General features: G+C 38.6%; 3 protein-coding genes across 3 annotated transcripts; all 3 read left to right on the top strand.

Annotated features, from left to right (window-relative positions):
- The first annotated feature begins 341 nt into the window (after positions 1-341).
- Positions 342-7,277, top strand: LOC103375940 (poly [ADP-ribose] polymerase 6-like). The gene is made up of 22 exons (XM_008306248.1): positions 342-356; positions 475-552; positions 1,111-1,205; positions 1,307-1,367; positions 2,308-2,398; positions 2,486-2,552; positions 2,690-2,839; positions 2,930-3,071; positions 3,251-3,382; positions 4,802-4,897; positions 5,005-5,097; positions 5,180-5,305; positions 5,401-5,466; positions 5,596-5,663; positions 5,781-5,829; positions 5,985-6,097; positions 6,205-6,277; positions 6,445-6,514; positions 6,646-6,725; positions 6,825-6,888; positions 6,981-7,065; positions 7,181-7,277. Exons 1-22 carry the CDS (start codon positions 342-344, stop codon positions 7,275-7,277), a joined length of 1,911 nt encoding a protein of 636 aa, XP_008304470.1.
- A 2,121-nt stretch (positions 7,278-9,398) lies between these two features.
- On the top strand, positions 9,399-10,016 carry rpp25a (ribonuclease P/MRP subunit p25, a). Its single transcript, XM_008306242.1, has one exon. It carries the CDS (start codon positions 9,399-9,401, stop codon positions 10,014-10,016), a length of 618 nt encoding a protein of 205 aa, XP_008304464.1.
- Positions 10,017-12,192: 2,176 nt separating this feature from the next.
- LOC103375935 (cytochrome c oxidase subunit 5A, mitochondrial-like) lies at positions 12,193-17,075 on the top strand. The gene is made up of 5 exons (XM_008306243.1): positions 12,193-12,382; positions 13,304-13,420; positions 16,224-16,345; positions 16,445-16,566; positions 16,660-17,075. Exons 1-4 carry the CDS (start codon positions 12,193-12,195, stop codon positions 16,556-16,558), a joined length of 543 nt encoding a protein of 180 aa, XP_008304465.1. The 3' UTR covers positions 16,559-16,566; positions 16,660-17,075.
- The last annotated feature ends 5,203 nt before the right edge of the window (positions 17,076-22,278 follow it).

Genomic DNA, 22,278 nt, shown 5'->3' on the forward strand with positions numbered 1-22,278 from the left:
AACTAATAGAGTTGTGTGTTTTTTCCAGCATAACGTGTGAATGTGTCAGTCACAGGGGAGTGAACACATTGTTGAATGTTGGTGAAGAAGAGCCAAAGAACTGAACTCATGGTGAGTCTGTGAGCTCCAGATTTCTCAGAGTATCCCACAGTTTGGATATCTGTAACAGAACTTATGTGCTTTTAGGGCAGTACGCTGTGTCACTTTATGCTCTTTGTAACTGTGATGGACAACTTTCCCACGAATATAAATAGCAGATTATAATTAAACAACCTTTTTTGTAGCCACCAACATGGCAATTATCTTATGTGTAGTAAATATAGGATTGTATCGTCCCGTAAATGGCCTACAAATGTGTCAGTCTGTGTCAGCATGTTGTCTCTGACTGACTTTGTTTGGGTGAGCAGAAGGATCACATTTACAACGTAAATAAGAGGATCTTTTGACTGACAGCTCCTCCCATTAACTTAACAGGAGACAGAGTGCCAGCAGTGGACGGAGAGCGGCAGTGATGAGGACAGTGACACCGATGAAATGCTGTGTGGAATCCAAGTAAACATCCGTTTCAGTGTCTTCTTATGAGACTTTGTGGTGTTTTAAATAACATTTAAGCGACATAGTAAAGAAAACTGTCTACAGAAACGATTGCGTATGTAATTACAATCTAAAAGCACAAGATATAAGTTAATGTTGAGAATTTACTTTAAAAATTATACCGTATTTCTATAAAATATGTAATTCCATATAATTACAACTATGTTGCGCCATTTAAGGATGCTTCACAGGAAGAGTTATGCAAATAAAGTTGATAAATACATTAATACACACCTAAAAACGTCATTATATCTGCTAACAACTGCAGCACAGTGTGTTAAAGTAAGTTATAAAGCATTTTAATTGTTTGCATACTGCTAAAAAAGTGCAATTAAAGTAAACATTACCTGCACTTCCTATTTTAAAACCTCCTTGTGGTCGTTATCTTGGGAATAACAGCCTTCTTCTCAGCTATTGTCGTAGAAATTTGGTGAGTGCTTTAATCCTCCAGCCCCCTGCGGCCGGTGCTGAGCTGTATGGAGCAGAAGGTAAGTATATTAGTGTTTGTCTCTGCAGGAGAGCTACGCCACTGACCTGTACCACCACCCCCAACTGGGAACAGACATCGAGGCAGTCAGAACTTTGTATTCAGACTCTGCAGTTTCTGTCAGGTGAACGTCTGAATGTCTTCTCTTATTCATGGCCCTATAAATGAAGTCTTTTCTTTCTGCTTTTCTGTATTGTTAAATTTTCCTTTTTTTTCTTCTGGCAGGGAGTATGGCTCCATAGATGATGTGGATGTTGACCTAAACATCAATGCCAACTTTTTGGATGTAAGTTAAATTTACATTACTGACAACTGAGTCAAGTTGCAGTCAGAAGTTTCTATGTATTCATAAGGGCCTTACTGTATATATTATGGCAGTATTGTGTATATAATTAGTTCTCTTTTATTTTATTTTTAACCATATAGCTAATTAAATTAACAAGATCTGATGAGTCAAAACTATAGCTCGAGCACAGCTCGTATTTAATTGGATGACCTTCACCCTTTTCACCTCAATCAGCCACATTAACAATCAGCTTTTGCCAAATTTCTGGTTGACTTTGACCACAATTCTTGGCAGAAGTATTACAGTTATTCATCAGCTCATCATTGCAGGGATGTCCACATATTTTCATTGCACTTGGACTTTGGGAAGGCCGTTATAAAAGCCTAATTTTAGCTTGAATTTTCCACATCTGGTCTATGTTTAGCGTTGCTGTCCTGCTGTACATGTAGTTACATCCAAGCTTTAACTCTTAAGCTGGTAGTTTGATGTTGACCTGAAGATAACCGGGGTAATCTTCCTTCGTCAATGTGATACCAGCAGCACAGTGCTTGATAGTCTGCTCTGTGGTGTTGGAGTTTGAAAACTTCATCTGAACATATGTCTTGTCATTGTGGGCAAATCAGTCCAACACATGCTGTTTATCAGGTTCTGAGAAGCTACCACGTGTAATAAATTATAAGTGACAAAAAGTTAAGACATTTTCTATATCTATGTTCCCAATATGTATAATACACAAACTTTTTAAAATAATAATGAAAAATGTGTTGTATGTTTCATAAATTAGTTTCAATCAAATTTATAGAAAAAACTAAACTTTTTTCTTGTGATCAGTTCAGACTTTCTGACAAGTGCATGTACATTTGTGACCACAACTTTAGAGATGTTTGTTGTCATCACTTCTGGACCTGTTAAGTATGATAACACTGTTTGGTGTCCACAGGCAGAAGTTGCCAAAGCCTGGAGGGTAAATCCATCAGAGCCAATTGTAATCCGTCTGCACTTCTCAGTGTCTCAGTATCTGGATGGACCTGGTTAGCAACCAACAAACAACTTCTGCAAACAGAACTCACTGTGAGTCAATATGGCCCCTGAATAATATGTGATGTTTCTCACCGCAGCACCTACAGTGGAAGTCTTTCAGCCATCAAACACTGATCAGTTCAGTGTCGGGAAACAACTGCAGAAGTGAGTGTTCATACTTTGACTTTCATGGCAGCGATGATTAGATTGCTCGCTGCATATTGTGATATCCACGCTGTTTGTATAGCCGATGGTGCATCTACTGATTGTCTAAACGTCAACTGTGCAATTGTCTCCCCCAGCATTCTCACAATCTTCATATCTCAAGAGTGGAAACACTTGACAAATGAGAGCATCGTAGTCCGACAGAAGCGCAGACACAGCTGGTTCAGGCCGAGTGGGACCATGAAGAAGTTTCGTGCGAGGCTCAGCATCTGGCTACCACAGTCAAAGTACGAGGCAGTTTGACAACGCTGTCTGTTTCACGGATGAATGAATCTGTTCTTGGATGTATCTATTCACTTCTTCTTTACTATGAGCAGGTCAAATGGGCTCCATGAACCAGCTGAGAGGAGTAAAATCCTTTTACCAGCAATAAAGCTGAATCGTTTCACAAATCGTCAAACTTCCTACGCCATCAAGAATCCAACTGGAGAGCTCTTCACGTACACACCCAGTGGAAAGGTAGGGGTTTTCAATTATCGCTAACATGTACTTCAAAATACATTTCTCTGTGTTATTTTTGTGTAAATTACTTATGGCTGCTGCTGTGTTTGCAATAACATTTCCAAGATTTTATATCTCCTGTTAAATTTGTAGCTCTAGAGGTGTTTACAACAGAGTTTGTATCCCTTCTTCCACAGAGGGTGGTGGTCTCAGCGGTCAAATCATCAGCACAGCTCAGCACCAAACAGCTGGTGGAGCTGCTCTTCACCTCCAACGCCATTGGTCACTGTAAGACCACACCAAGCCTGCAGCACGGCTTCTTGATACAGGTAAAGCATTGTACTGATATGATAGTGAGTGAACCAATATATGTTTAATGTAAAAACACTTGAAGCACCTGTGCAATATGTATTTGTTTGTTGTTATTCCTTGAAGAGTCATGAACTTCAAAGAATTTCATGTAGCTTTGATGGACATGTTTAAATGAACAAATAAGAAGAAGAATCCAGTCCCAAAATCAAACCCTACATTGTTAATTAATTAGTCAAAAGCTGTATCTATAGTTAAAAAAAAATAAAATAAAACTAGCTGAAGTCTACTTGAGGTCTGCTAACAGATGAGATCCATGGACAAAAGGAAGTAACAATGAGGATGTCTAAAGTTTAGAAGCTCTGTTCTGAACCAAAACGTGTGAGAATCTGCAGCAGGAAAAAGCTATCACAACATACAAAAACAATATCATTCAACCAGACTGAATCAGGGTGATCTAGTCCCTAAAAGTGGCCAGTGAGTGTCATTTTCATAGTGCCTGATTATTATCTACGTGTGGCATGACAATAAGTTACACAAAAAACATTTCTATGATTCCAACATTGTCTCAACAGAACCTTTAGAAATATTAAAGTAAAGGAGAAAATAATTTTAAATTATACTGTACAAAGATATAAACAAAGCACATCATATTTTATCAAATTCTGTCCATAAGTATTTGTTGTTCGAACTCATAGCAGCTCTACAATAGAGTGGACTTCATGAAACACAAAAATATGCACCATGTTGGAAGTCATAGACCAGAAAACACAAGTCAGTAATTTGTCAAACATCTGTGATGCGTAGAGTTACTGAGTTTGTAGATGCTGCTCGGGGGAACAACTTTTCCTGAAGGGTTTGGTGAAGTTGGTGGACATATTGGGGGACCATCGCGTGGCAGGTTGTCTGTCATACAAAGCTGTCGGGAACTACTTCTCAGATAACAAATGCTGTAGTTGTGACATTCAAATGCCTGGCTTCCTCCCTGACTGACAGTCCTTTCTCATCGCTCTCTTGTCATCTGTGGCATCTTGTCATTTGAATAAAGCTACATTTTAAGGTGGCCTTTTATAGTCCCTGGTCGAAGGAATGTCTGTGTACTCTTCATATCTGATCACTGTCCTTCTGAAATAAATTGTGAAGAATTTGTCACCAGTTCAAACATTTTTTGTGCACTATGACTAAATTCAACCCTTTTCTTGCTCTACATAACAATAGGAATGAGATTTTTAGCTTTCTCTCTTAGTCAGAAGATCATCTGCATGCTGCATTTTTGTTTTTGTTCAGTGTATTTACGACATTTTAACACTAAAATGTTGTAAGATTTCTAAATAAATCCATCAGTTTCAAATGTACCATTCTAGTTTTGGCTCACATAAAGTAGTTTTTAAGACAGAATGTAAGCAATCCTTCTGATTCGTTTTTCATTGTGTACACAGATGATGAGGTACGCCGAGCAGAGAATCTCAACCCTGAACGAATACTGCGTTGTTTGTGACGAGCGGCATGTGTTTCAAAATGGCCCAATGCTTAAGGTAAAAGCTCTGACAAAGAAATCAACAAAGGTTTAGTGGCTGATCAGTGGAGTCAAAACTGAAATGGCAGATGATTGTTAACACAGTTCTGTTTTGTGTGTTTGTAGCCGGCAGTTTGCACCAGAGAGCTGTGTGTGTTCTCCTTTTATAAGCTGGGAGTCATGTCTGGAGCGACGGAAGAGGTTGCCACCGGTGCAGAGGTCGGTAACACCTTTACATGCTGTATGTTGTGAGTGGTGTCAGTATCAGAGTTCAATTTTCCAGTAATCTCTGCTCTTGCAGGTGATTGACCTGTTGGTAGCCATGTGCAAAGCTGCTCTTCAGTCTTCACGCAAGAGCATCATATTTGAGCCGTACCCTTCTGTTGTTGATCCATACAACCCCAAAACTCTGGCCTTTAGCCCAAAGGTATCAGCTGAAATATAATTATTACTGACCTAGTTTGTAATCCAGTATGTCATTTGATGAAGTTAAAGCAATCCTGTATTCTTTTGTTGCGACAGAGGAAGAGCTACGACAGGCTGCAGAAAGCTCTGGACAGCGTCTTGTTGATCAGAAGGATGGCACAGGTCTCAATAGACATTCTTGATCCCATTTTAAGATTCTTTTGTGTGAGAATAACATAAAAGCCGGTGAATATTTTTCTGACAGATGCAACAAGTAGATTAGATGATGAAATTGTGTTTTGTCACAACCAGGGTCCTTATTCTGAGATAAAGAAGCAGATGGACAAGATAGACCCTCTCGCTCATCCTTTACTACAGTGGTGAGAGACACAGTCTAAACGAGCGTCACACTTACATCTTTGTTCTATATTATAACATGTCATCAAATCTAAGCCCATGTAGATTCATATCCAGCTGTGTGTTTGTGTGTTTGACAGGATTTTAGCGAGCAACAGATCTCACATTGTCAAGCTTCCACTGAACAGGGTACACCAGAATAGTTTACTTTTCTTAACCACGTAGCTGCAAGATTTAATGCAGTTGTGATTAATAATTAGCAACTCTTGGATCGTATGTTGTGCTTTAAAGCTTTTATTCTGTTGTTGCTTTCCTATTTATCTTTATCATGTGGTGCACGATAGCAACTGAAATTCATGCACACGCCCCATCAGTTCCTGCTCATCAGCAGCCCTCCGTCCAAAGAGGCTCGTTTTCAAACCGCGAGGAAACTTTATGGCAGCACCTTTGCTTTCCAGTGAGTAAAATCCAAGCTGAATTTTTTCTGAAAGTTTTATATCATCATTTGCATACAAATCACAATTGTTGCCTAATATGTATCGACCCTTTTTTCCCTCCTTTCAGTGGTTCCCACATCGAAAACTGGCACTCTATTTTGAGAAACGGCCTGGTTAATGCCTCTTACACAAAATTACAGGTAGAATATGAGAATACCAAAGCCTCTGTACATTTTTAAACATGTTTTTGATCTCTTTCATATAAGCCAAAAAAAATGAAAGTGTATTTTAAAGCACAACAGTATTATGTGTACATTTAAAGCACTAAAACCTCCTTTGAGACATTCTCTGTACTCGTCTTTTTAAGCTTCATGGAGCTGCTTATGGAAAAGGCATCTATTTGAGTCCTATTTCAAGCATATCTTTTGGATATTCTGGTAACAATGCATGCTGACATTTTGTTTCTGATCACATGTATTTAAAAAAACAACAACATAATAACTCTGCAGGTTACCTGTTATATTTGTACCTACTTATTCTGTTTTTGAACATATCCTTCTTTTTTCAGAGATGGGTAAAGGTCAACACAAAATGCCAACCAAAGAAGAGCTCATGGAGAAATACAACCGAATAAATAAAATCAAAGAGGTCAGGTTCGCATTCATCTAAGCTCTTTATAGATTCACTCTGTACAGGAACATCCTGTCTTGTTTTTAGTAGCTCATCTGTGTTCTCTGTGTGTTTTAGGAGCCACTGGGAGAAGGCAGGTTTCTGCAGAGCAGTAACCTAAACTGCATTGCACTCTGTGAAGGTAAAGATGAGAAAAACTAAACACTATTTCATAAAGAAAGATGTGATTTCTGTGACATTGTTTTATAAGATTTTGTCTGCATGTCTTCACAGTGATAACTTCAAAAGACCTTCACAAACATGGGAACATTTGGGTGTGTCCAACACCCGACCATGTGTGCACACGTTTCCTCTTTGTGTAAGTAAAGCAGCAGAGAAGCAACTGTGGAAACATCTTTCTACTTCTCAATGCAATCAGAAGTTTACAGACTATATTTAAGTTTTCATTCACAGTCTGCTTTTACCTTTCACAGGTATGAAAATGGTCAGGTGGGAGAGGTCCACATCAACACTCAGGAAGCCAAAATCCAGAGAGAAATTCTACAAGTAATTGCTTCAAAGCCATGCTGAGAAAACCAATGCAGACATAGAGTTGATCTACACATTTCTTTTGCTATTTAACATAAAAAAACCAACATATTTTTTACTGGTTTTACAAGTGAACATGAACCAATGAGCTGCTTGATATTAAATTCAGCAGCTTTTGTTTGAGCTTGAACTTTTCCAAAAGGAAGGAAAAGATCACCAATAAACTGAAAAAGGCTTCTTTCTACTATCAGCAGCAGAATTATGAAAGTTGTTTTCTGCATTGTGTAAAAGCTTTGTGCCTTATGTCCTATTTTACAGTCTCTTGTAATCTTAACTCGTGTCTATCCAGGGTGATACGTCTGCACTGTAAGCACATATTTTATAAATGTTTTATAACCACACATTTTTAAATAAATTTGTACAAAATGTACTAATTGTGTTTCTTGTGCCTGTTAACGCAGATTTCCTTCAAATCAAAGGCCTGGTGTTTGCTTAATATTTGTGTAATATGTGTGTTCTACCACAAGATGGGGGTGTAACCAATAACTACTCTGAGGGCTTTTCAGTATTAACACAAAGCCAATAAAACTCCATGAGTGTTATGTTAGGACAATCACAAATCAAATGTCTGTACTGGAGACTGTTAAATGTTAAGATTTGATAATATTATCAGGACATTTGCAATGTGTGACACTAAGCTGAGTCACAGCCTCCTTTCAGAAACACTCATTATACCAGATGTGTCACAGGAGAAACAGCAAAAATAATCATGTGACTACACCATAGACTGTATACGTCTGTGGGCCACACATTGAAGAAAAAGCTCACAAAAAGAGAGTTTGTGTTACTCATGTTGTGGTTCCACTGAACTATTATCCAAATATTTAGCTAATATTTTCAGTACGGGAATATACAGTATTCACAGATGGGTAGTTAATTGCCAGTCATGCACTGTAGATAATCCTCATGGCAACTAACCGTAATCTGTTTGTGCTCATTGTCAGTGAATAATATGGGATGCATACCATCCTGCGAGGCAGACATGCACCATTATAACAGCATACTGGTTCCATATGAGCCCGGCAGCTGCCTCCTGACCTCCTCCCTCGGATCTCTAACGAGGGCAACTATGAAAGACCCCTCTGTTGTCATATGGATAAAACATTTTTTTCACAATTTCTGGTTTTATGCTTTCATGCAGTTTTGACAAAAAGTAGCTGCTCCAAGGTATGATAGTACTTGTACATGTCATTTTGTTCAACAGGGGCACAACTTGTGCAGCAAGCATTTTCTGGGTCAACCCAGCAGGCGATAGACTGAAGGGAGGAGAACGGTGAAGTTGCTGTAATAGCCCAAAGGAAGGCATTTCTCTATGACCATATGGCTCTCTGATGATAGCACAGAGAGAAAATTGGTTTGAAAACCATAATTTACTGCATGCTGAAATAACTATTGCTAATATTGCTTCATATCTTTATCTCAGTGAGATTGTAGTTTGATGCAATATCTGCAAAACTGCACATTAAGAATGGCACAATCAAGTGCAATTCAGTAAAAACAAAAAGAATTGTTTCAACTACATGCCTTGTTAAATCTCATTAACTCATGTGTATTCATCCATATAATTAAAGCAACCACACAGACAAATAAAATCTCTGAGCCCGTAAGGCTTTAACAAAACCTCCAACAAGCTAGAATGTGACAAACATTATTAAATGAGGCAAAAATGTAGCATGTGCCTTTAAGAGCACTATGTCCCACTCTACATGTCTCTCTCTGAGCCTCATATGTGTTTGTTGGCATCAGCTGTCCTCAGAGCTGAATAGAGCAAGGACATCTTTTCCTTCACGTCAATGGGATTAGAGGAAGAAATGCCCTCTTCATTCTGCTGGCTGTCATCTCAGTGCTCACAAGACAAAATGGAAATGCAGCATGGACAGAGGACTGAGAGAAGATCAATTTAAGTGACAAGTTTGGATTACAAAGCTGATCAGTTTCTAGTTTCTTAAATGAACAAGAAACGTGCTTCAGATCTCAAGGGAGATATGGAAATAATCCGAGGCTGCAGGAATAGAAACAATGTCCTGCATTGTTGTTTTGTAGCTTTCTCAGCAATGGCTTAACCCAGGGGTCATACGAAGAGTTCAAATGCTGCACACAGAAATGGAGCATCAGCCAACTTCATTCAGTCCTTCTGTCCCTCTATCATCTTCATCTCCAAAACCTGGCCAGAGCAACTTCAGGAGGATCAGCCGCACAGAGGACAGCAGCCCCTTCCCGATTCCCGGCCTCGCAGCAGACATCCTGCACATGCGGGTAAAAGAAGGAAGCAAAATCCGAAATTTACTGCGTTTTGCAACAGCCCGCATGCAAGGGGAGGGAAGAGACAGCAAGGGGGCATCACTGAGACAAGTGGTCTTCAGTGGCTCCGGCAGGGGAGTCACCAAGACTATCACCTGTGTGGAGATCCTGAAACGTAAAATGGGAGGGCTCCATCAGGTGTCCAAGCTCTACTACAAGACAGTCAACGAGGTTTGGGAGAGTCCTCAACAGGGAGCACCAGGTATAACCATGGAGAGGACAGTCCCTGCCATCTGCATCCTGCTCTCTAAAGACCCTCTGGATCCCCAGGAGCCTGGATACCAACCCCCACAAACCCTCAGTCCGTCCGCAGAGGACACAGAGAGACGTAGAGGTCTGCTCAGGACGGCTCAAAGTCCCTCCTCACAGCAGACGGCCAAGAGACTCTGTCTGGATGACTACAGTGTATGTCCTCCCTAATCTAAAAACATTATGTAAAGTATCTGGAAATTTACATTTGCAGGCAGCTGACAAGAATTTATTTTATCTCTCTTTTTTTTTTTTATAAAGAAAGTAATTTCTCTGGATTTCTTTCTTTTTTTTTTCTTTTTAAACTATAATGTTTATTTAACACATATTACTACAAAAGTGAACAACTCTCTCTGCTTCCAGTGGCTGGAAGGAAAAACACTCTCTCAGTTCACAATTGACTATGTTGTATCAGTATACAGCTAGACTGGAAATAGGAAGATGATGATGATAATTCATAGCAAAATTATTGCATGTTAAGATTTTCTCTTTTGCAACACTTTGCAAATTTGTTATGCAAAGAAACACATGTATGTCAGCAGCAATATAAATGGTCACATTAGTAGTTATATATTAGTTCTACTGGAGCTTGCTCTGGTGCAAAAGTACACAAAGTTGGTCACAGTCCTTATAATTATAAACAGGGTCTGTGTCAACGATCTTTATTCTGTTTTCAACTTTTGGAAATAATTTAGATACATGATAGTGGATCATTAAAAAAAAGTTGTGGCTCTTGGTTGACTTTCATCAAGATGCTGTCCCTGTTTTTACTGAATATAACATTGCAGAAATAAATAATCTTGGAAATGCATTTCAACTTTATTGTTTAAAGCTGTAGTTAAAGTTTGCGTGCCTCTTTTAATTGAATAAAAGCAGAAATAGTCCAATAGAGGAGAAGCAGTTTAAACTTCTAATCCTGTGATACATATGAACCTATATTTTCCTGTAGGTCATATGACCAGCTGTATCAAACAAACAGAATCACAACTATATTCATTTTAATCAAAGCTGGTTTGTTTTCGTGGGAGTTTGTCCTCGGGTAGTACAGTAAATAATAATTTTTAAAAAAGGTTGGAACTATTTAACTCTTGTCCTGACAGAACATGGTATAGATGCATCCCTTTGAAACTTTCTGTCATTGCTCAGGAACAAACAAAGGAAAGGTTCTATTTATGCAGCACATTTGACAATAATGTCGTATTGACACTAACTACGGTTTTATTGCACTTTGGCTTTTACGGCATCCCATTAAAACGTATCATGTGACCAGAGGCCTTGGATCTTAACACATCGAGGCCTGAGCCCAGCAAAGAAATATTTAGATTTTAATGCTGTAACTGGCCACCTTCAAGTTATTTCAGAGTGAAATGAATACAAAATGTGAGATAGAATATCTGATGACTAAATCTGACCAATCGCTCTCCATGGTACTGAAGTTTTGGGTTCACTCAGTCATCAAGACGACACTAGAAGAGACAAACATAGAAATTCTACATGCAGAATATTAAACATCCAAAGAAAAACACCAGCCAATGCATGCAGGGCAGAATTAGGCCATTTGTCATTGATTATCAACTCAAATTGAGCCCTCAAGACACACTGAGATTTCAGAAAGCCCAGAAACAGAACCCAACAAAAAATCCCATTTGTTAGCTGGTCCTGAGACACACTGATCAGATAAAACTTCATACTGATCAACCTCAGACCAGCACTGCTCTCCAACTACTATTCAGAGTCAATCAAATCATTACACCAGCAAAAAATGCTTATCTGGAATACTGAAGTGATCAAACCAAACCTTAAAGCCAAGTTCAATATTATCTGGCTCTAAACCATGAATATAAACTGACAGAAAATCTATTTATTGTCAAAGATGCATAGCAGAGACAGATCCTGACAAAACACAGACTCAGTGATTACAGTGTACCCACAGAGAAAGGACGACACAAGGCAGAGAAAGAAAGTCTGTGAGGCTGAGACAGAGATGCATGATGTTAAAATGAGAGTAAAATAATACAAAATAGGAAGACTTTCAAAAGTTTGACTTGTCAGTTCTAAACTTTACAGAACTCTATGACAATACAAAACAACATATTGTATTTGAGGAGAGCACAGACCCAGCATTACAAGATGTGACTGCATGTTTATTGATTTTCTTTTTTGCCATTAAAAAAAAAATCTGTTTATCATTTTATTAAATGTCTTTATTCCATTTCCTTCTAACCAAATGCATTTTTTCTTTATTTGAATTACACCGCCCTAGATTCTTTGGCAATACTATTAACATGAAATTCACTACAATAAAGCATAATGAATTCAGGTCAAGGATATTAGGGAAAAAAAATCAATGCGCTGCAGTTTACGCATGCGCAGCAAGAGCTGGCGTATGTGCCGGGCTAACCAAGTTAGCAGTAGCTTCCTCCTGCCCAACCTGACCGGTCCGTGTAGCTGGCTGTCCCGCATCATGTTCAGAGCCGCCGTCCGTCTCTCGGTCTCCGGTGTACGGAGTTTAACCCGTACGCAACCACAATGCCAAGGTAACTGTTCATCTTCTACCACCTCTGATTATTACTATTTTAAATACGCTCGCTTGTGAAACTGTCAGGGTGAAGTTTAGCGGAAACCAAGTGTGACAGTCGGCACATTGCGGTGCCCGCGAAGCTAAGCTAAGCTAGCTAGCTGCAGTAAAATAAGCCAGTGTAACCATCACTCATTAAGGCACAGTTAAACGTGCCAGTGTTTCATTTGGGTTATTCGGGCTTTCGTTCAATACAGCCATTCCCCTTATTACCCTAAGGCTTGCTGCTCTGGAAATGTCTCGGTGCTCAGCTCGATGGTGTGGGTGTCCTTGTCGTGACCCGGTTTTAAGGCTCGGTGTGCGGCCCTGTGATTGTGCTGCTGATGCTAGTTGCTAACATGCTAACTAGGTTAGTCGACTAAAGCCGCGCTCAGCGAGTCGCGACTGCTTACCATCATTGACACTGACAATAACAAGTAAGGAAACCAAGCTACTCAGTCAGGACGTTGGAGCTAAAACACTGCTGCAATACCTTAGTCTATCTTTAGCTGTTGGCAAAGTTAAATACAGTAAACATAGATTTACTGACTTGTATACAGTATTATTTAAAGGAATACTGTCTAATTCTCACGTCCACTTAAATATCGCATATGCATCATATAACAGAAGTTTCCATTATGTTGTGCCAGTGTGTAATAGCTACGTACGTGCCACAGCCTGCAGGATGTGGCATGTGCAGTAGGTGGGTAATATCAGGACATTGGCAGTAACCCAGCTGCATAACATTGCTAGACAGCATTTCTTTTTTTTTCTACTTCACTCAGTGTACATGTCCTTGACTGAGACTGGTCCTCTACCTGACTTGACAGGACATGCCACTTCAGGTGCTTTATTGCATTGGTGACAGGCTGCAGAAATAAGTTGTGTTTTCATTGTGCAGGTGTTTTGGCCTCAAGGTGTTACTCACATGGGAAGCAGGAGACAGATGAGGAGTTTGATTCTCGCTGGGTCATGTATTTCAACAAGCCAGACATTGACGCATGGGAGCTGAGAAAAGGTAAGTTTGTCAATGATGGTGATGCTGAATCACTAAAAGTTATGGGTACTTTTAGATTATAAATTGAGTTTTAATGCATAACAGTATGCCCAGGGCTTAGCATACAACAGTTGTTTATTACTATTATTATTATTGTTTATAAATCCGTGATGAAAACAAGGACAGTTTTGGGTTTACAGGGCCAGTGCAATACTGTGATGAAATGGTTTGATTTGTCATTTATTCTCCAGAATTGATTAAAAATACACAGAATTCTCTATAAAGATCACTAAGATGTAAACAAAACAAATATTTTAACAAATATACAGAGCGGCACACCTGGTTCTCTGGAAACTATACATGTTTCCAAGCAGATTTTTGTTTTTATCATTTTGACGTACACAGCCTGTGTCCATATTGTATAATGACAGAGCCAGGTTTTCAATGCTAGTGCTAATTTGTCACCTGAGACTACCAGATGACTACCAGATAGCAATTTCTAGAGCAGATAGCAAAACAATACTTTTTGGGGTCTTATTTTAAGGAACATTTTACAACACACCTGCTGTTTATATTACATTTTTTGGTTGGTTATCTATCTTTTCCATTCTTGAGAACACAAAATCTCAGGAGAGCTTTGCAGGAATTTCATTGAGTTGGACTCAAGGATGAATTAATCAGAGTTTGATGTTTCCAAGCTCACTTTGACCTCTCATCAAACATGTTTTCTGCCGTTACACTAAAATTCATACACTAATTATGACAATACGTTACAAAAATGTCTAATAGGACAAAGCGATTAAGTGATGACATTTTATATCCAGAAAGTCAAACTTCAACTTGACAGTGCCATTATTCAGTGCCATGATACAAAAACAGAAGACATTATTCACTGGAATCAAAGAATAAGAATGCAACCCTAACCCTTGCCAGTCGCCATTTAATGCCAGCTCTTAGTACTTGACACTTTCTTGGCCGTACCAAAACTAATAAGATCCTAAGCCAGAGTTAATGCAACTTTCTCTGTTGATGGGTTTGCTGCTTAAAGAGGGACTCAGACAGAAAACAGCCGTTTAAAAAAAATGCTGCCACTTCAGTCATTTGATAGGGATCACTTGGTTGATGCAGTGAGGATTACAACGCAAGGTTGTCTGCCTGGAAAAAAGTTTATCCGACCTCAGCCTTGCTACAGGGCAGCGCATTGTCAACATAAACATAGTACAATGGCCAATTAAATATGTATAAGAGCATATTTCTGGTAATTAGTTTGTGACCTAAACACTATTTCTACAGTTTACCAGGCTATTATTGATATATAAGATACAATGATCACCAACTATGTTGACTTTCTAGAATAAAAGAATTCTGTCCCAGGCTATTATGCATGTTTTGGGTTTCTTGTTTTATCAGGTCATTAATAACTAAAACATCGTATGTGTGGCCTGACATACATTTCTCCAGAAACTTAGCTACATGACACAGTGACACAGAGCTTATCAACTGTGATCGGTGCACTTGGTCTATGTAAATATGGAATATTGATTTGTGCAAAGATAATGTTTCTGGGACACTAAAAGGTAATATACAACAGGCTGTAACTGTATTTGGCTTGCTCATAATACAAAAGCAAGAACCAGTATTGTGCAAATGGCACCATAGCTCTCATTCTGTCAGTGTGTGCATAGACTGAATCAGATCAGTGGTTTTACACGTCGTTTCCTCTGATGTGTTCTCTCTTTACTCTGTTGCAGTAATTGCCAGTATAAATAACTGTTATTCAACTTTTATTAGCTCCGTCTCCAGCATGATCAGCTCAGTTTCAGTCTCCTTTGTTTGGAGAACACAAGGAAACTCAACACAGTGGCACAGAAACTGCTAATGAGCGCTGTGGTTGTGTATTTGCAGCGCAGCACAGACACACCAGTGTACACATATACATACATATATATGACAACAGTGTAGACTACTTGTTGTAAGCTAAGGCGGCTCACAGTTTATTTATACTTCTGCATAAATTCTATGCAGAAGTTTAAATAGATTCTATGCAGAAGTATAAATAGATTCTATGCAGAAGTATAAATCAGGCGTAACAGGAGGTGTTTTGAGTGGTGAGAAAGAGAGGGAAACAGGGAAAGGCTCTTTCTCAGGTGAGAAGTGATAAGACCAGAACTTGAGGAAGTGACTCAGTCCTTGTGGTTGAATCTTGCTCTTGTGTTGCAAATATGGTTGGTTTGCAGTTTTAACAAAAATGTTTGTCAACTCATGTTGTATAGTGAGACAGTTGGATCATTGCATTTAAAACAAAAAAATCAATAAATCCCCTGGAAAGACCAAATGATCACTTTGTTGATCCATCTCTCATTATTGTGCAACTTCCCTGTAAATGTCTCTCAGCTCCACTGGGTTCTAGTATCGATATAAATCTATCAATCAAGTGAATAATGCCGTTAATGGGGACTGTTTTCAGCTGTGGATTGATACACATTTGATGCACTGATGCAGCGACTATTTTTGGCTGCAGGATGGTATCCGTGGCACTAACTCAAAATAGACTGCTGCTGTCACGTTAACTGTAACAAAGGGAAACGTCTCCTGGTAACTCTGCCTCCCTTATGGAGCTCTATGACATTGAGAGATAAGACACAATAGTAGACTTTAACTACAAAGAAAATACATTTTAGTGGCATCAGCTCATTTTTGGTTCTCTTATTTGTCTGGAATTTGTTTACACAAGTTATAACATATGGTTGATTATAAAAAAAAAAAAAAAGTGTTAATTTCTGTCTCTGTTCTCCCATTAACAAGCATTGATTCCATGTTTCAGGGATGAACACATTGATTGGGTACGATCTGGTACCCGAGCCAAAGATTCTTGAGGCCGCGCTGAGAGCCTGTCGGAGACTAAACGACTTGGCCAGCGCTATCCGAATTTTGGAAGCTGTGAAGGTGAGAGAGGAAAAACATCAGGGAACGCTGCCAGCCAGCATCTTTGTAGGTGTTTGTTGTAAGTTAATGATTAATGAGTTTCACCGTTTATTTCCTCAGGACAAAGCCGGCCCTCATAAAGATATCTACCCCTACCTGATCCAGGAGCTGCGGCCAACATTAAATGAGCTCGGCATCTCTACACCTGAAGAGCTCGGCATTGACAAGCTGTAGCTGAGCAGGTACTAAAATTCTCTCATCAGTGGTGTTTTTATTTCCCCTCCCAGGTGTGTAAAAGATGGCAATCTAACACATACTTTGTTTGTGTGTTTCAGATCCTATGACAGTGGAAGATACCCAAGACACAGACCCTTGTACTTTAATGTTTGCCTCATTTACTGCGTGTGATATTTAATTTGGCCTTTATTAAGTTCTTTTGCTTGTAAAATATTCATGAACATAATAAAGGAGAATTTATCTTTGAGTGTCAAAAGTATATGGGAATATTTTTCGTAGTCTGAGTACTTATTGAAGCAATACTTCACGACAGGTTGCTTTGACTGGGAGCATCACAAACTGGTACATGTCCAAGTGTGTGCAGACTTTCTTGTAAGAGTCACGTTTTGCCACCAGGGAGCAGCGTTTTCACTTGAATGTAAGAATCATCCTACTGTATTCAGTCGGCATTGCATCTGTTTTCATTTCAGGGAGAAGTTACGTGTTGGTAAAATAAAGTTGTTCAAATGGCAAATGGTGTAAAGTTATTATGAGCAGATACTTGGAATGTTGATTTATATCAGATATTGTTACCGATGGGAGCGATATGACTTGACAGATTATGAGTTATTTTTAAGGACGGGCACACGAGACCATTGAAGTCCATGGTCATTTTAAGTAAATCGAAGTATATCATAGTCCAATACCTACACATAATCTCATACTCTCAGTGGACACTAGTATTATGAGTAATGTGAGGAGAAAACGTGTTGGTAAAGATGAGTTGAACTACCTTTATACATGGTTATGTCATGTTGAAATGGATTTTAAACTGCTGCCCTTAAACACAAAAGTTGTACTTAGCAGTTAACTAGGGTGGCCTAAATTTGCACCACAGTTATTGTTAGATATTTATGTTGCACTGTAGTTACATGGGTGTCAACAAGTCAAATGCATTTCAGAGTCTTTAACCTTTAAAGGTGTTTATGGTGTGCAAAGACATTGTTCATGGAATGATGGTATGAAAAGATGTTTTTAGAATTACTTTTAAAAACTGGGTGCAGCTAATTGTAATGTTTCCTATGTGTGTGAGATGGCTTCAAATATATGGAAGAACAGAGGTGGGAAGTAACGAAGTACAAATACTTCGTTGCTGTACTTAAGTAGAATTTGCAGGTATCTGCACATTATTTGAGTATCAATATTTCTGACGACTTTTTACTTTTACTCCCTACATTTGAACGCAAATATCTGTACTTTCTACTCCTTACATTCTGAAAACTGTCTCGTGACTTGTTTCAACCTCCGCAGATGAAGACATGACGTAAAAGACGTAACAATAAACATCTTTATCTTTACCAACAGTGTTCAATTTGTCACTGAAGCTCAACACATCCCTGCCTGCTTCAGCTGCCTGCGAGAGGCTTGTTAGCACTGCAGGACTGATTTTCTGACCCAAAAGGGCCCGTCTTCATTCAAAGAACTTTGACAACCAGCTTCTACTGAGGCTCAGTAAAAGATGTTGGTAGTCTTGAAAAGATGAGTGTTTCCATGTTGATTATAATGTTTAATGTTTATCATGTTGCTGAAATGGAAAACTGTCCAGTGATGCTTTTTGGCTCTGTAGCAGCACTGTGCAGGTTCTTAAAGATGAAAACAATGCTATTTTGCGTGCTTTAAACTTTTTCATTTTGCAAAGTTATCAAAAGAGGCATCGCACAACATCGAAGCTAAAAATTCATTTTTACTTTTGTACTTCAGTAAATTTCTGAACCTGTACTTTTTTTTTTACTCTTGAGAAAAATAGTTGAATCAGCACTTCTACTTTTACCAGAGTCCATTTGTACACAAGTATCTCTACTTCTACTTAAGCAAAGAATGTGAGTACTTTTGCTATTTCTGTGGAAGATACAAGTAAATCCTGGAGTGACTGCTGATACCTGACAGGGTTTGAACTGAGTAGAATGGATTTTAGACAACCTAACATAGTTCATATATCACAGTATTAGAAGTTTGCTTGAAGACTGCTGTCATATTTCTAAGGACATGAAATGAGTTACTTAGTGCTACAGTGAGCCTGTTAATATTACAGCCTGCAATCCAAACACCAACAAGAACCTGCTGCGAAGCATTTCACCTTTGTTCTCTGGTTCTGGATTTAAAATGAAACACGGTTCACGTTCTGTGTGCTCAGAGGTGCCTTCACATCCATGAATGCTCCTTTTGACTGCTGGATTGTGAGAGATAATTCAAGTGTGGTTTTGCCCTTAAGATCTATGAGAAGAAAATCTGAGCGTAATGAGAGCAAATCAAATTCATGACAGCTTTTTCCTTGTATCCTGTAATCAATCAGCTCGTGTCAGCAGCATCTGTCTCAGGCTTTTTATAGATTGGTGGGAGGAACTATAACCGCTGATTCCCAAGCAATCAGAGCTACCACATGTAGGATGCTGCTGCTCAGAATAGAACACATCAGATGTTCACGAGGTGCCGAAGTTGGACTTAATGTTGGCTCACTGGTGGAAAAGTTGTCAGAATAAATCAGCTTCTCCAGCTCAGACTGAGGGTTTCTTTAATTCATAGTATTCATTGGAAACCAGCTCATGCTGTGCAAAGCAAAATGCCAGGTCTGTAAGAGTGTGCATACAGTATACAACAGTATGCTTAAATGTCAAATGATTCAAAATTGTAGGACTTTAAAGTGATTGCATTGCTTCTACATTGAACTGTAGGCATTTGCTCTTTTGTAAAATTAAAAAACTATTGCTTTAGATTTATTGTATTAAAAATACAGGACCTACAGTAGAAACTCAATGCAACAACAGTCAGTTTGCCTTTCATAACTGAGTATCTCATTGAATGTTTTCAGTGCTTCCATCTTGATTTCTGAGAACTAACTTACTGGAGGGATTGTGTTTCTCTAATTTTCTGTTTAAAATACCTCAAATGTGTTCTATTGGACACAAGTCAGGGGATTTTCCTTTCCAGGTCATAGTTGTCACCTTTTTTTCCTTCAGAAACTCTTTCGCCTTGTATCGTTAATGTACTAGAATGTTCCTGTTCTGCTTCTAAAGCCTGGGAGTTATCTTTTCAGCCTGTGTTGTTGTATTTCCACAGGCATACATGGTGCATCCATAGATCATCATCTCCACAACGCTGATATCATCATACTGCCACTTCTGTGCTCTATTGTCAGGACTATGCATTCAGTGTGGACATCCTGGCCAGGCTCATACTAATCATGCCACACCAAATCCGCATTGAACTAATTTATCTTGGTCTCACCTCACCAAACATTGCATTCCCAATATTGACCAGGTGTCTATTTATTAAGGCCCGACCGATTTATCGGCTGGCCGATTAAATCGGCCGACTATCGTCTTTTTCAAAATACTCATAATCTGTCTGAGTTTTGCTGATTAAACGCCGGCATATTCTTAATTTCTCCTAAAACAGTAAATGCTGTTAAGTGTCACAGTCGCTTCCGTACATTCATTTTGTACAATTTGATTTTGTAAGAAGACAAATATTCTCCAAGGCAAAAGTGTGTGAAAAACACTTCAGCAACACCTCGAAAAGCTCCGTTTTTGCTGCTGCTTGTTGTAAACAAGTCAAACTTGGCTCACTGAGAGAATGAAGAGTTAACATGACTGACAACCGTACAGCAGTAGATCCCTCACTGCCGCAAAGTCTGAAACCAAAACAGCGCATAGAGCCTCACTGTGATGGTTCTTCAGAGAACTACAGAAAACAACTTTTTAAACTTTTCATCCAACTTTTTAACTAGCTTATGTAACTTATATTTTTATTAACTTATTCTCATCAAATTTAAAGACAGCACAGTCGTTGAGAGTACAGAACATCAGAGGGCTACAGAAATAATGTTTTGCCAGTAACTTCCCTCATTATGTTGCTTGTATACAGCAGACACCTGTGGCCTAAACCTAAAGATAAATTCATCAGTACAACTGGTAGCTACATTCATGCTCCATAGAAAGAAACCTGCACAGTGCAAATTTAAAATAAAATACCCCACATTACAGACATATTGGTTTGGAGAACTGTTTTTTTTTTACTGATGCACATTATGTTTAATGCTTAGTTGCATGTTTTTGTACTTGAAAATTCTCCTCTGTTGTAAAGTTAAACAAATACTAGAGGACAAAGTATTGTTAAACAGTAAAATGTTCTGCCTGTGGTTCATATCTTTGTTCTTGTAAGCATTAAAGGGACCAAAAAAGAAGCTAGTTTATTAATTATATATTTTTTAAATTAATCGGCCGATTTATCTGAATTTATTTTCTTTTTTTCCCCAAATATTGGAATTGGCATCGGCCTCAAAAAATCCATATCGGTCGGGCCTGTTNCAAATGTGTTCTATTGGACACAAGTCAGGGGATTTTCCTTTCCAGGTCATAGTTGTCACCTTTTTTTCCTTCACAAACTCTTTCGCCTTGTATCGTTAATGTGCTAGAATGTTCCTGTTCTGCTTCTAAAGCCTGGGAGTTATCTTTTCACCCTGTGTTGTTGTATTTCCACAGGCATACATGGTGCATCCATAGATCATCATACTGCCACTTCCGTGCTTTATTGTCAGGACTATGCATTCAGCGTGGACGTCCTGGCCGGGCTCATACTAATAATGCGACACCAAATCTGAGTTGAACTAATTTATCTTGGTCTCACCTCACCAAAGACTGCATTCCCAACATTGACCAGGTGTCTAGTTATTGGGCCCGACCGATTTATCGGCTGGCTGATTAAATCGGCCGATTATAGTCCTTTTCAAAATAATTATAATCGGCCGGAGTTTTGCTGAATAAACGCCGGTATGTTCTTAATTTCTCCTAAAACAGTAAATGCTGTTGAGTGTCACAGTCGCTTTCATTTTGTACAATTTTATTTCGTAAGAAGACAAATATTCTCCAAGGCAAAACTGTGTGAAAAACACTTCAGCAACACCTCGAAAAGCTCTGTTTTTGCTGCTGCTTGTTGTAAACAGGTCAAACTTGGCTCACTGAGAGAATGAAGAGTTAAGATAACTGATGAGCATACAGCAGTAGATCACTCCCTCTGCCGCAAAGTCTGAAACCAAAACAGCGCATAGAGCCTCACTGTGATGGTTCTTCAGAGAACTACAGAAAACAACTTTTTTAACTTTTCATCCAACTTTTTAACTAACTTATGTAGCTTACATTTTTATTAACTTATTCTCATCAAATTTAAAGACAGCACAGTCTTTGAGAGTACAGAACATCAGAGGGCAACATAAATAATGTTTTGCCAGTAACTTCACTCATTATGTTGCTTGTATACAGCATACACCGATGGCCTAAACCTAAAGATAAATTCATCAGTACAACTTGTAGCTACATTCATGATCCATAGAAAGAAACCTGCACAGTGCAAATTTAAAATAAAATACCCCAAATTACAGACATATTGGTTTGGAAAACTGTTTTTTTTAACTGATGCACATTATGTTTTTTGCTTAGTTACATGTTTTTGTACTTGAAAATTCCTCTCTGTTGTAAAGTTAAACAAATACTAAAGCTCAAAGTATTGTAAAACAGTAAAATGTTCTGCCTGTGATTCATATCTTTGTTCTTGTAAGCATTAAAGGGACCAAAAAAGAAGCAATTTTATTCAGTATATATGTTTTAAATTAATCAGCCGATTAATCGATTATCTGAATTTTTTATTTTTTTTTATTTTTGCCAAATATTGGAATTGGCATC

This window comes from Stegastes partitus, unplaced genomic scaffold, assembly GCF_000690725.1.
Source record: "Stegastes partitus isolate 25-593 unplaced genomic scaffold, Stegastes_partitus-1.0.2 Scaffold3635, whole genome shotgun sequence".
Classification (NCBI taxonomy): Eukaryota; Metazoa; Chordata; class Actinopteri; family Pomacentridae; genus Stegastes; species Stegastes partitus.

Excerpts from the sequence above, each read along its gene's own strand:
- LOC103375940 (XM_008306248.1), top strand. Across the intron at positions 1,368-2,307 it reads TCAATGCCAACTTTTTGGAT|GCAGAAGTTGCCAAAGCCTG; the intron begins GTAAGTTAAATT and ends TGGTGTCCACAG. Across the intron at positions 6,889-6,980 it reads CTGCATTGCACTCTGTGAAG|TGATAACTTCAAAAGACCTT; the intron begins GTAAAGATGAGA and ends ATGTCTTCACAG.
- rpp25a (XM_008306242.1), top strand. The coding sequence starts at position 9,399 with ATGGAGCATCAGCCAACTTCATTCAGTCCTTCTGTCCCTCTATCATCT.
- LOC103375935 (XM_008306243.1), top strand. The coding sequence starts at position 12,193 with ATGCGCTGCAGTTTACGCATGCGCAGCAAGAGCTGGCGTATGTGCCGG. Across the intron at positions 12,383-13,303 it reads TACGCAACCACAATGCCAAG|GTGTTTTGGCCTCAAGGTGT; the intron begins GTAACTGTTCAT and ends TTCATTGTGCAG. Across the intron at positions 16,346-16,444 it reads GAATTTTGGAAGCTGTGAAG|GACAAAGCCGGCCCTCATAA; the intron begins GTGAGAGAGGAA and ends TTATTTCCTCAG.